Genomic DNA, 13,187 nt, shown 5'->3' with positions numbered 1-13,187 from the left:
ATAGACCTCTTTCACATTCCACTGCGCATCTGCCCGTTGCGGGGTAACTCGAGGGCGCAAACCGCGAACTCACGCGAGATCTCGCAAAAATAGACATGTGGACAAGTTGGGGGCATAGACAATGGGAGGCCACGCAATAGGACTGAATATCTCCATGATTAATTATTCTATCAGTAGGTTTATCACAAAATAAAAATATCTGGTTGTTAACGCCCGACAAACCATCGGTTCGGATTCGTACGCAATAAATATCAGATATGGGCTAAAATAATATTAATGTGTGCGCGCGTGTATGTATGCAGATATTTACTGTATTTAACATGATTTAAATACTTATAAAGCATTGTACAGATAAATCCATTCAGGATTCTTGTCTGGATTTCTTTTCACCAAGTTATTTAAAATTTTGTTCGGTATTTGGAATAAAATTAAATGATACATATAAAATTTGAGCTATAGTTTATAAAACATTACAATTAAGCCCGTAGGAACGATATCTGGAGTTGGGGGGGAGGGGAGGGGGTACAATCTGTAGAGAGGGGGGGGGGGGGGGGGCAAAAGCCATATTTTAAACCGGGTTTATAAAAGTGGGGCTATAGTCCCTCTCGGTTGCTACCGACCTTAGAATGGTCAGAAATGTAACAGTATTGCATATACAGCTATTTAAATTCGAAGCAAGATTATTTAACCTACGAAAGATGTAAGTTTTATTTATAACAGATTAGACTAGCCGACAGCTTGATAATATAGCTACAAACTCAGGATGGTCTCTTTATTATAAACTCATGAGGGTTTATAATGCGCAGTCCTTTGAATGTTTGAAGCAAACATATTAAGTGCCATGTTAGGCACAATAACACAAAGCACATTTACTGTATAGGGGAAGCCATGTGTTTTGGTAAATGACGTCACACATCAACATGCGCGCGCATCTGGTAAGCAGAAATCAATAATGGCCAGTAGTAACAAAGCGAACTAGCGAAGCGTGAATAGCAAACAATGACCTAAACATATTCTTAAAGTACCGCTTGTAGCACGGGAACGCTATTCTACATAGGTCACAACAGCATACAATTTGATGAGTTTAAGGCTAACAAATTTCCTCTCTTTTTTTCTCTTTTTTTTCTCTTTTTTTTTTCAACATGAATAAATATTTTTATTCCATTGAGGCGTCTGGTCCATATTTCAAGCAAAGCATTACAAACGAACACGCACACATTATATATATAACATATCAGACTTGTCTACTGGTTCATTTGTAAGGCTTTTCGTCAACAGTAAAGTTTAAGGAAGTAAGTATCTTATTAGAAAACTTTACAAAACTTTCAAACTATTAATTTTATTAAGTCCTTTTTTATTCCTTAAAGTTGCTGATATCGGATACATATTAAGTTTACAATTTGTATTAAAATGGAGGATACTGAATTTAGTTTCAGTACCTGTTCCATGAATATTAGTACAGAACTTAGCCTTTTAAATCAGATACACCTTAAATTTACTTGGTCCCTCAAGTTTGCGGTTCCATCGTCAGGACATTTTCTAGCATTCTTTTTTTGTAAATATATATATATATTGTTATTTTATTTTAATATTTTAGTCACTTAATCCCATGCAGGGCAGGACATAGTTTGATATGCAGTCGGTCAAGGTGGGCCTATGGGGGCTATTTCTAGTTCCTGCAGGTGCTCCACAACTGGTGTAAAAAAGGCTATGCTATTTATTATCCTGTCTGTGGGCTGCTGCATATAAAAGAATTCTTGCTGCTAATCGGAAAGAGTAACCCATTGCGTGGCAGCAGCAGGTTTCCTCCCTAATATTATCCGTGTGATCCCTAAACATGTCCGACGCCATATATCTGTACTGGTAACTAAAATGAGTGAGAGCATCGTTAACTAAAAGATTCCTACGTTTCAAATCCCAAACAGTGTCAGCTACCTTTGACAAAAAGAAAGAAATGTTTTATTTAACGACGCATTCAACACATTTTATTTATGGTTATATGGCGTCAGACATATGGTTAAGGACCACACAGATTTTGAGAGGAACCCGCTGTCACCACTTCATGAGCTACTCTTTCCGATTAGAAGCAAGGGATCTTTTATTTGCACTTCCCACAGGCAGGATAGCACAAACCATGCATGGCCTTTGTTGAACCAGTTATGGATCACTGGTCGGTGCAAATGGTTTACACCTACCCATTGAGCCTTGCAGAGCACTCACTCAGGGTATGGAGTTGGTATCTGGATTAAAAAACCCATGCCTCGACTGGGATCCGAACCCAGTACCTACCAGCCTGTAGACCGATGGCCTAACCACGACGCCACTGAGGCCGGTCTACCTTTGACAAGAGCCACAATTTCAAAGGCTATCACTTTCAACCTGATTAATACTTAGCAAAACCAGTTAAAACAACTAATTACTGTAAATAGTAACAGTAAAATGTTTTATGTTTTAATTTAAGACACAAATTAACACAATGCAAATATAATTTGATCATTGGTTTTTAAGATCAAACTTGAAAATAATAAATAGAATATGCTCAAAATTATTTTTACCCACTATAATGGATCTGTCAATCCAAACAATGTCAATTTGGCTAGACAGTTTGTTGTCAGCATGTCTAGGTTGACTATAGTGTGACTGGTTTTAAGGGGATGGGTTAAATCTTACTGGTATCAGGTCTTTTTGTGTAGTATCGGTTTTACTGGTATCAGTTTGGTGTCAATTTGTCTACTGTCAGTTTGTTTAGTGCCAGTATGACTAAAAAAAAATAGTGACAGTATGACTAGAGACAGTATGGCTAGTGTCAGTATGGCTAGTGTCAGTATGGCTAGTGACAGTATGGCTAGTGTCAGTTTGGTGTCACTGTTTCCCTAGTATCGGTCTACTATCAGTCTGTTATGTCAGTTTGACTAGTCAATTTGGTGTTGGCATAACTAGGTTGACTATAGTGTCAGTTCTTTTAGTGTCAGTTTTACTCGTTTCAGTTTTGTAACTGACAATTCTTTTGTTAATGAAATTAATACATAATTTCTTCCATATTTAAGACCTTTTGCTGTGGATTTCTTCTCTCATTTTCTAGACTCAGTCAGTCATTGATTTGATTATACGAAGTAGGTATATTTAGAATGTTGTGATTATGATATCTATACAGTTTATTCTGATCAGTATCTAACATGTACATAATACCAGTAAATAGTTTTTCTCCACTGTATCAATTAGGCATACAAACAGCTATGCGAAAACCACTTCTCAGTGTTATAATTTCAGGACTATAGCTCTGTTAGTATAATCATAGAATGTCATACGACTCTCCAAATTGAAAATTGTAAAGACAACTGGCATATTTTGATATAATTTTATGATTTTGCAAAATAATTTCATGTATTGATTCATATTTTGTTGGAAAATAACTGGTTTTCTGCCATTTTTTACATTTTGTAGATGATTTGGTGAAATGTTCTGCTCGCCCAGTGTGTAAATTAATGTTTATTTTTATCTTTCAGATCATTGCACTGCTAAGACTAGAAAATGTCACAACCTATTGTCAGTCAACCACAGGGCCAGGGCCCACCAGAATATAGTGTGTATATAAAGCATTATTTCCCAGGATGTACTCTGAGATCCCTATAAATGGGGGCAGGATATAGCTATGTAGTAGAGTGCTTGCCTGAAGTGCGATGGGATGATTGCCCTCAATGGACTTTGGTGGTGGGGTGTTTTTTTCTGTTCCAGTGCATATAAACATCCCTTGCAGCAATTTCAGTAGGAATAGTCTGTGTGGCGGCAGCAGGTTTTCTCCCCCCCCGCCGCTTCTCTCTTTCTCAGTCTCTCTCTCTCTCTCTCTCTCTCTCTCTCTCTCTCTCTCTCTCTCTCTCTCTCTCTCTCTCTCTCTCTCTCTCTCTCTCTCTCTCTCTTTTTCTAGTCTAGGGAGTTATGTTCATTTTTTGAAGGTTGCATTGCTCAAGTTAATAAAATTTTGGTCATATGTTCCCATGACCTACCTGAACCAGAAATCCATTGGTAGCATTTTTTCTGACCACTGTCATGTCAGCCATCTTCAAATTCAAAATGGCCTCATTCCATTATATTTTTTTCTCTATCTTTACTCCCATTAATCACATTAATCTATGAGCTCAGATGATTATTTTGTAAAAAGAAAAATTGTTGTCTGATCTTGGCAGCCATCTTGAAATTCAAAATGGCTACCACTTTAATAAAAAAAAAAGTCAAATATCTCAACTCCCAGTTAACGTGGAAGCATAATTTTTTGTCCATGTACATTTCTGTATTCCATGCATTGGATCGTTTCATTTATATAGTCATTGAATCATGAAAACAATCTTGAAATTCAATATGGCCACCATTGTTATACATTTGTCTTATATCTCAACTCATGGTTAATGGAGAAGCACAATTTTGTTGTCTAAATGTATATTTCAGTGGTCAATGAATCTAATTCTTTAGATTTATAGTCATCCAATTATGGCAAACATCTTAAACTTCAAAATGGCAGCCATATGGAAATTAAAAATGGCCACCAATGTAATCATTTGGCAAATACCTTTTCTCGTAGTCTACACACAAATGCGACTTTTGTGTTCATTAGTACAAACTCATGAAATAAAGGAACATACCATCTGTAAATTGTAATGGATAATGGCATAATGGCATATTAGGCATCTACTTCATCTGTAATAGTATGCACATTGCAGCAGTCCTCATCAGTTTCACGTTTGCAACACTCTGTACATTGAAGGTTGTGTTGCTTACACTAAATTACAGTACCTATCTGAACACTTACTGACACCACAATTGCATCTGATCAGTTCCACCACAGATTCTGGTGCAGCTTGCACCTCTAACAGCAGTCACAAATATACCAACTCCCTTGACCCAACCAAGTTTGCATGGATCAAGAATGTCCAGATGTAGCATGGCATCTTGAGCTCAGAAATGTGCTTGGAGATGTGCTCTTTGGGTATGCTGTTTTTATACCCCAGAGGTAGGTGATGGGTTTTGTAACTTTTCATCTTAGAATAGCTCCATCAGTTGTTGAAATGACCCTTGTGCTTGGTTCCATGCAGTAAAATCTGCACATTTTCACAGACCTTTTTGTATGGTTCATCACCGATTTCAACCTGACTTTGGTGTTACATATATATGGAGCTTTCATGAATACATTGAATTCTCTTTATTGATATCCACCATCACCAACTGTCCTGTTGTGTCATATTCAGTTACAGCATGGACATCTGGTAATCTGAGTCTATCTCTGGATACAGTTCATTATACAATGTTTGCAGATTGATCTGGTTGTGATTTACATATAATTATTTGTGTATCCTAATGGTGATAAAAACCCAACAGTCTATCTTTGATGTAGAAATCCACCTCACTGCCTGGCCCGATTACTTCATGAGTATGAGGAATCATGTATCATTGTCACATCATGGCCTGCAATAGTTTTCGATATCGTAGTGCTCAGATAGCTTTGAAAATCTGTAGCCTGGTTAGTGGAAATATCAGATGTCATCTTCATAAATATTATTGTGTTAAAAAATAAATCTTACACCCATGTAACCATCTAATAGTGAATCAAAGCATGCAGGAAATGCTTCTGTTCACTGACAAAATATATGACAGATTAGAAGTGAATTTGTGCACCAGACACAGATTTAGTTCTTATCCTGAGAAGATCACACACACTGATCCCACTACTTATCGGTACAGACGTAACCAGATCAACATGCAACTAATTGATCATGAACTGGGTTCAGAAAGAACATTACCAGGATTGCATGTAGTAACTGGATGTGACACCACAGGACAAATTGATGGTATATGCAAACAAATGTTATTGAATGTACTCCACTGGCTATATCTGGAGCTCTTAGCCAGCTTGGAATTACTGATGAATCATACAAAGAGGTCAGTACTCCATGGTACTAAGCCCAAGGGTCATTTGTATAATTGATGCAGCTATTCTGAGAGGATAGAAGTTCAAGACACCATCACCAAACCACAGTGTGGAAACACTGCCAAATATCTAATAACAGCATACCCAAAGAGCATATCTCCAAGCAAATATCCTAGCTTAGGATTCTATGCTACACCCAGTGATCTAGACACATGGGTGGATCAAGGAGGATATATTTCTAAATGTGGTTGAAGGTGCAAGCTGCACCAGAGGCTGTGATAGAACTGATCAGATGCATCTGTGGTATCAGTAAGTGTTTAGGTAGATGAACCTGTAAGGAATACAACCCGCAATGTACAGAACTCTACAAGTGGTGATGGTTGCTGCAATATACATGTCATTACAGACGAAGTAGATGCCTAATCAGGGGTCACAATGGAAAATAATTTATTTTAGTCCATTTTCAGATACATGTATGTAGGATATTTCTTTAGAAATTATTAAAAAGTGGCTAATTTAAACAACAGTCAATTAGCCAGATACTGAATGTGTGAGCCCTGCTAATGTGTCATTGTGAATTACAGTTTACAATTGGTCTGTATCTCTATTTCATTAGTTTAAAATCTAGAACATGAAAGTCATTAGTAATGCAATATTTTAATTATTTCACATAAAATGTATGTGGACTAGGAGGAAAAGTATTTGTCAAATGATAAAATTGGTGGCCATTTTTAAATCTCCATATGGCTGCCATTTTGAATTTTAACGTGGTTCCATGACTGGAGGATGGTTATAAAAATGTCACCCTTTAATTCATTGATCCTAAAAATGTACAGACAAAAATAATTGTGCTTCTGCCTTAACCGGAAGTTACGATATATGAAAAATACATTAAAATGGTGGCCATTTTGAATTTCAAGATGGCTGCCATGGTTGGATGACTATAAAAATGTCGTCAATAAATTCATGGCTACATAAATGTACATATAGACAAAAAATATTGTGTTTCTATGTTAACCGAGAGTTGAGATATATGGAAAAATATATTAAAATGGTGGCCATTTTAAATTTCAAGATGGATGCTTAGGTCAGACAACACTGAGTTCATAAATGTAAACAGATACCTAAATTGTTGGTGTGGGTCAACTGTGAGTAAATATATATATATAAGAATATTTAATTGGCGGCCATTTTGAATTTCAAGATGGTTGTCATGCCCAAATGACTAAATAAAATGTTATTAGCGAGTTCATTGCCCTCAAAAATATAAATAGACACAAGAATTGTGTTTCTATGTTAACTGGGAGTCAAAATATATGTAAAATATGAATTTCAAGATGGCCACTATGATCAGATGACTAAAAAAAAATGCTACCAATGGATTTCTAATTCTGGATAGTCTTAAGAATAAAAAGAAATACATTTTACTGACTTGAGCAAAAAAAAATGCAAATTTACATAACTGCCTGCTCTCTCTCTCTCTCTCTCTCTCTCTCTCTCTCTCTCTCTGTCTCTGTCTCTGTCTCTGTCTCTGTCTCTGTCTCTCTCTGTCTGTCTGTCTGTCGACTGTCAATGCCAAAAATGTCATCAGATGAGTATGCTGAGGTGTCGTTATTTAGATATAGTGATTTCCCTAGAAATTTGGCAAGGTGTGGTAAACCAAACACTTTTGGAGCATTTTCGTCATTTTCAGGGCACTTGTTTTTCATTAAAAACACACAAAAATTAATTGAAATAAACATTAATGTAATTTATGTGCTTGCTTTAATAAATGAATGGCAAAAGATATAAAAGGCATATTTTATTAATTAATAATACTTTTTGGGGTGTTTTATAAAGGCAATTTTAGAATTAATTACTGAAAAAGGCTTGTTTAATCTCAGGGCAGCACGGTGCTGATTAAGGCAAGATGGTGCTAGACTATTGCGGCATGGTGCTACACCATGCTAAAACAAGCTAGGGAAAACTATATATATATATAGAGAGAGAGAGAGAGAGAGAGAGAGAGAGAGAGAGAGAGAGAGAGAGAGAGAGAGAGAGAGAGAGAGAGAGAGAGAGAGAGAGAGAGGTAGAGAGAGAGAGAGAGAGAGAGAGAGAGAGGTAGAGAGAGAGAGGTTATTACCAGAGTGTTTTTCAGTATCGTCGGTATCATATATTAGGAATATAAATTGTATTATGCGAGCATAATACATTATTTTTATTCCTAATATATGATATTGACGATACCGAAATACACAAGGGTAATAATCTCTTTATCATATAAGCTCAAGCTTAATACAACGTGTTTTTGTAAACTGTACACTCAACTTTAATTCCAGTCCGCCAGTACTAGATATTCAAATGACGTAAGAATATGTGGCGCGGTGTATTTTTGAATGGAAATGACGTCAAACTCGAATGACGTCATTTTGGATGTCCTGACATCAAAATAAAGTTATGGCTAATGTTTTTTGTTTTCTGAAAGCTGGACAGCTTTCAGTGTCAAATTGCCACTGAAATGTTTTTATTTGATGACTATGAATGCATACATCAATCATGGAGTGTCACCCAAGTACGTTTGCTTAAATGTCAATAAACCTAGTGCCGAGACCTCGACTAATTTACATCTAATTTGCAAAGTTATCAAATTCTTAAAGTATGTGATCTGAAAAATATCACATACTTTGATTGCACTGAAAATGTAAGATATTATATGATAAATATATATATATATATATATATATATATATATATATATATATATATAAACAAACATTTCTTTCCATTACCTGTAAATGTCTCTACCAGGACCTCTATTAAAAACTAGCAAGGAAAATTAGGCAGAGTTATGTCCCCTAACCACTCTCCAGTTCAGACCTGTCAACCTTTAGTCAAGAGAAAGCAGGAGGTGTTTGTTGAAAAAGCAGGAGATTTTGTCAAAAAGCAGATTTTTTAAATGCACACAATTTAAACCCTAAAAATGCGATCCTTGTGGTACAGACTATAAGTACCTGAGACAAATTTATATAAATGTTATAAATTAATATTCAGTTTTTACTATAAAGAGGAACAGTGGATCTAGTTGACTGCTTCAAACGTCATTAGCACACAACTGCATACACATTAGATATGCAGACACTGGTACTCTGAACAAGAAGTTTGTTTTGTTTAACAACACCACTGGAGCACATTGATTAATCAATCATCGGCTATTAGATGTCAAACATTTGGTAATTCTGACTCTTAAGTCATTAGAGGAAACCCACTGCATTTTTTCTAATGCAGCAAGGGATCTTTTATATGCACTTTCCCACAGACAGGAAAGCATATACCACGGCCTTTATCCAGTTGTGGTGCACTGGTTGGAATGAGGAAAAAACCCAATCAGCAGAATGGATCCACGAAGGTGGTTCGATCCTGCAACACAAGCACCTTAAGCGAGCACTCAACCGACTGAGCTAAATCCCACCCCCTGGTACTCTGAACAAGATATTTTAGTCACCGAAAAGGGTCTGTTAATCGAAAACATCTTACATTGGCAGCTGACTCATGACAATCCCTTTAATATTATTTTTTAATAGTTTTTATTTATTATTGACAACAAATACACATGTAGATAAGGAACAAGTAGATAGAAGTGAACCGTTCATGTTTGTGGTCACTCTCCTAGGTTTAAAAGAAAGGAATAAAATTGCCAAAACTCTTTATATAATTAGTTTCTGCACCTTTAAATATTCTAACAATACTGTATTTACTATTTAACAGGTACTATCATACAAGCTGGTTATGGGGCTCCACCAGGTCAATACGGAGCACCGCCAGGCCAATACGGGGCACCACCAGGCCAATACGGAGCACTGCCAGGCCAATATGAGGCTCCTCCAGAATATGAGGCTCCTCCAGAATATCAGTATCAGAACCAGCAGTATACCCAGGGTCAACCTCAAAGTTAGTCGAGTTTTAAAATATGTTAACTGTCAGAAATTATTTGTTTACTTGTAATTCAGGAAAACTTTGGAAACCAGTGTATGATTCTTAGTCCCGTACTGGTCCAATTGGAGGAGACTATAGGTTTCATCTCTGTCCGTCCGTCCGTCTGTCTGTCTGTTCATCCTGATGTTTTTTCTACAATGCCTTGAGATATTGAGCTGAAACTCTGTGTATAGCTTTAGCATGTACTGTTATATATCAAGTTTGACTTTCATGGCAATTTACCCATTTTTCGGCCCTAGAATTTAGGAGATACGAACATTTGTTGGGCCCATTAGGGACATGTACCGGTATTGCTTTAGCAGTAATCTCAGAATGCTTGTTGAATTACAAATAATCACACTCGGACAGAACTCTCTGGCGAAGTTAGAGGTTGTGCCCATAACAGGCATGCTTGAACACTTTTATTATGGAAGCATGCCAAAACTGTCCCATACCCATTGCATACCCAAATATTCAATCTTTTACACAAATGATAATAATAAAGTTTAACACACTTGGAAGCAAGCACAAGTTCAAATAACAAAAATACAAACACATTCGTTAGCCAGATTCAAAGTGAAGAGAGAACACATCTCAAACAGAATAAAACCCCCACAAAGCATGAGATTCTAGCAAGACCGTTTTCAATGGTCAGCCAATTATAATTCTACAATATGATTAGCTAAGCAACAAAATTACTTCGATGAAAATAATTATTTCCCCAAAACACCCTAGTATTTTACCATAAAAAGATAAAGTAAATATGGTCTCATACCACACTTTTCTATAACTTCAGTACAGTGGTGTAGCGTGGGCGGGGCCACCGGGGCCATTGCCCCGGGCGCAAAATTCTGGACTGGTAGAAGGAACTCGGGGAGTGCTAACGGTCCACTGGTTAGGGGCGCAATACTTGCCTTGCCCCGGGTGCTGGCAACCCACGCTATACCACTGCTTCAGTAATGTTCTTGACATTCCCATATAAGTAACATTAGTAATCCTGCAATGGGTTTCCTCTCTCACTATCTCATTATCTGTGTATCTTTAACCATATGTTCAACGCCATATAACCTTTTAAAATTAAAATATGTTGAGTGTGTCATTAAGTAAAACATTCCTTCCTTTCTTGCAATAAACCATCAATCAAACATTCCTTTCTTTTGCATACCAGTGCAGCCAATGCCTGGACAACCTGAACAACCTGTCCAGTGGATGAGTCATCCACAGATTATTCCCGGTTGTCCGCTGGGCTTGGAGTATCTCACACAGGTAGACCAGCTGTCCGTCGATCAACAATTCGAAATTCGCAGAAGTAGGTGCAATTTGTTTTGGGTTTTTTAGTACTAGAAGTAAAAAGGTAAGATATACATTTTACTTTTCCAGTGGTGGTAATCGTGGCAACTTTTGTGTTAAAGTTTTAACAAAAAAGTGATGGTGCAATTTTTCTAAACTGTCATACAAACAAGAGAGATGGAGGGAGGGAGGGAGGGAGAGAACATGAGACAGAAAGTGAGATAGAGACAGAGAGACAGAGGTAGAGATTGAGACAGACAGTTTGATGTTGTGACTGTTTTGTCTTGTATTTTGATAGTTACTGTTAATTGTAATTCTAGTCATAAAATTTAATGCGCTTTCAGTCTAGGATCGATCCCCATTGGTGGATTCATTGGGCTATTTCTCATTCTAGCCACTTTCAGTCTAGGATCGATCCCCATTGGTGGATTCATTGGGCTATTTCTCATTCTAGCCACTTTCAGTCTAGGATCGATCCCCATTGGTGGATTCATTGGGCTATTTCTCATTCTAGCCAGTGCACAATGACCTATATATCAAAGGCTGTGGTATGTGCTGTCATGTCTGTGGGATAGTGCACATAAAAGATCCTTTGCTTACAAGGGAAAAAATCTAGTGGATTTCCTCTCCATGACTATATGTCAAAATTACCCAATTTTGTTTACATCTAATAGCCAATGATTAATAAATCAATGTGCTCCAGTCAGTGCTCGAAATAAGCACGTGTCCGTTTGTCCTGATAAGTGAAAATCTGCTCGGACAAGCAAAGTGTACCTCAGTGGTTGTTGAGTGGACAAGTGAAAATGTTCAATGCAGTTTCATTTTGAGCAAAACTACAATCCTTATACTTGAATAAAACAAAACTTTTGACAAGTGAAAATATTACTGAACAAGTAGATTTTGCAATGTACTTGTTTGGTGGACGAATGAAAAATTCTGCTTATTTCTATTGCTTCTAGTGGTGTCATTAAACAAAACAGACTTGAAACTTTTCAACTCATGAATCATAAAGTGAAACTTCATATTGGCAATCTGTTGGAATTTCATCGTCTGTTATAATTGGTTTGTACCAACCAGTCATCTTTTGATTATTAATTATGTGATGGTTTGGAAATATATGAATTTAAGAAGGATTTGAATCATTAGAACCAAGAACATAGTGTCATGTACACCTGAATAAAGTCTATAAATCACAAATTGTACCTTTAATACCTGTTCAGTATTAGTTTTCTTTACATATACATGAAAACAAACCCATACCACAGCATATTTATCTCAATTCTGAATTGCAGGAACAGTTATATTTAACATTTTATTGCAACAATTGATTAATATACAGGCTTGCAGAAATGGAAAATATTTCACTAGCCCGCCGGATCAGAACCATCTAAAATTTACTAGCCTGCCAGAATTTCTACTAGCCCACCAGCCTATATCACAATATATTATTGTTTAACAATATTATACACTCTATTCACTTCAAAGACCGGTCTTGGTGGCGTCGTGGTTAGGCCATCGGTCAACAGGCTGGTAAGTACTGGGTTCGGATCCCAGTCGAGGCATAGGATTTTTAATCCACATACCGACTCCAAACCCTGAGTGAGTGCTCTGCAAGGCTCAATGGGTAGATGTAAACCACTTGCACCGACTAGTGATCCATAACTGGTTCAACAAAGGCCATGGTTTGTGCTATCCTGCCTGTGGGAAGTGCAAATAAAAGATCCCTTGCTGCTAATCGGAAAGAGTAGCCCATGAAGTGGCGACAGCGGGTTTCCTCTCAAAAATCTGTGTGGTCCTTAACCATATGTCTGACGCCATATAACCGTAAATAAAATGTGTTGAGTGCATTGTTAAATAAAACATTTCTTTCTTTCTTTCACTTCAAAGAATATATATCAAGACTCAAACCTTGATTGACAAATCAATAAATTTTGAAATATTCTGGAAAAGTTTTGACATTTCTTTCATGTAGATTTACAAACTCCAAGTGACATCCCGCAAGTATTTAACAGAACAATCTATTCAA

General features: G+C 36.9%; 1 protein-coding gene across 3 annotated transcripts in view; it reads left to right on the top strand.

Moving 5' to 3' along the window:
- The first annotated feature begins 948 nt into the window (after window positions 1-948).
- The window catches only part of LOC121390600 (phospholipid scramblase 2-like), a 58,133-nt gene continuing 45,894 nt past the window's right edge, over window positions 949-13,187 (top strand). Inside the window, exons 1-4 of one of the 3 annotated variants that reach the window (XM_041522455.1) lie at window positions 949-1,292; window positions 3,507-3,583; window positions 9,665-9,847; window positions 11,040-11,180. In XM_041522455.1, coding sequence (XP_041378389.1) covers window positions 3,532-3,583; window positions 9,665-9,847; window positions 11,040-11,180 — 376 coding nt within the window. In that variant the 5' untranslated portion in view covers window positions 949-1,292; window positions 3,507-3,531. Of the gene's footprint in view, window positions 1,556-3,506; window positions 3,584-9,664; window positions 9,848-11,039; window positions 11,181-13,187 lie in introns of all 3 variants that reach the window. The other 2 variants (XM_041522454.1, XM_041522456.1) reach the window with 2 other exon arrangements.

This window comes from Gigantopelta aegis, chromosome 15 (genome assembly GCF_016097555.1).
Source record: "Gigantopelta aegis isolate Gae_Host chromosome 15, Gae_host_genome, whole genome shotgun sequence".
Taxonomy (NCBI): Eukaryota; Metazoa; Mollusca; class Gastropoda; order Neomphalida; family Peltospiridae; genus Gigantopelta; species Gigantopelta aegis.
Note: the sequence above shows the minus strand (reverse complement) of the source record. Positions and strands in the feature narration are given on the sequence as shown.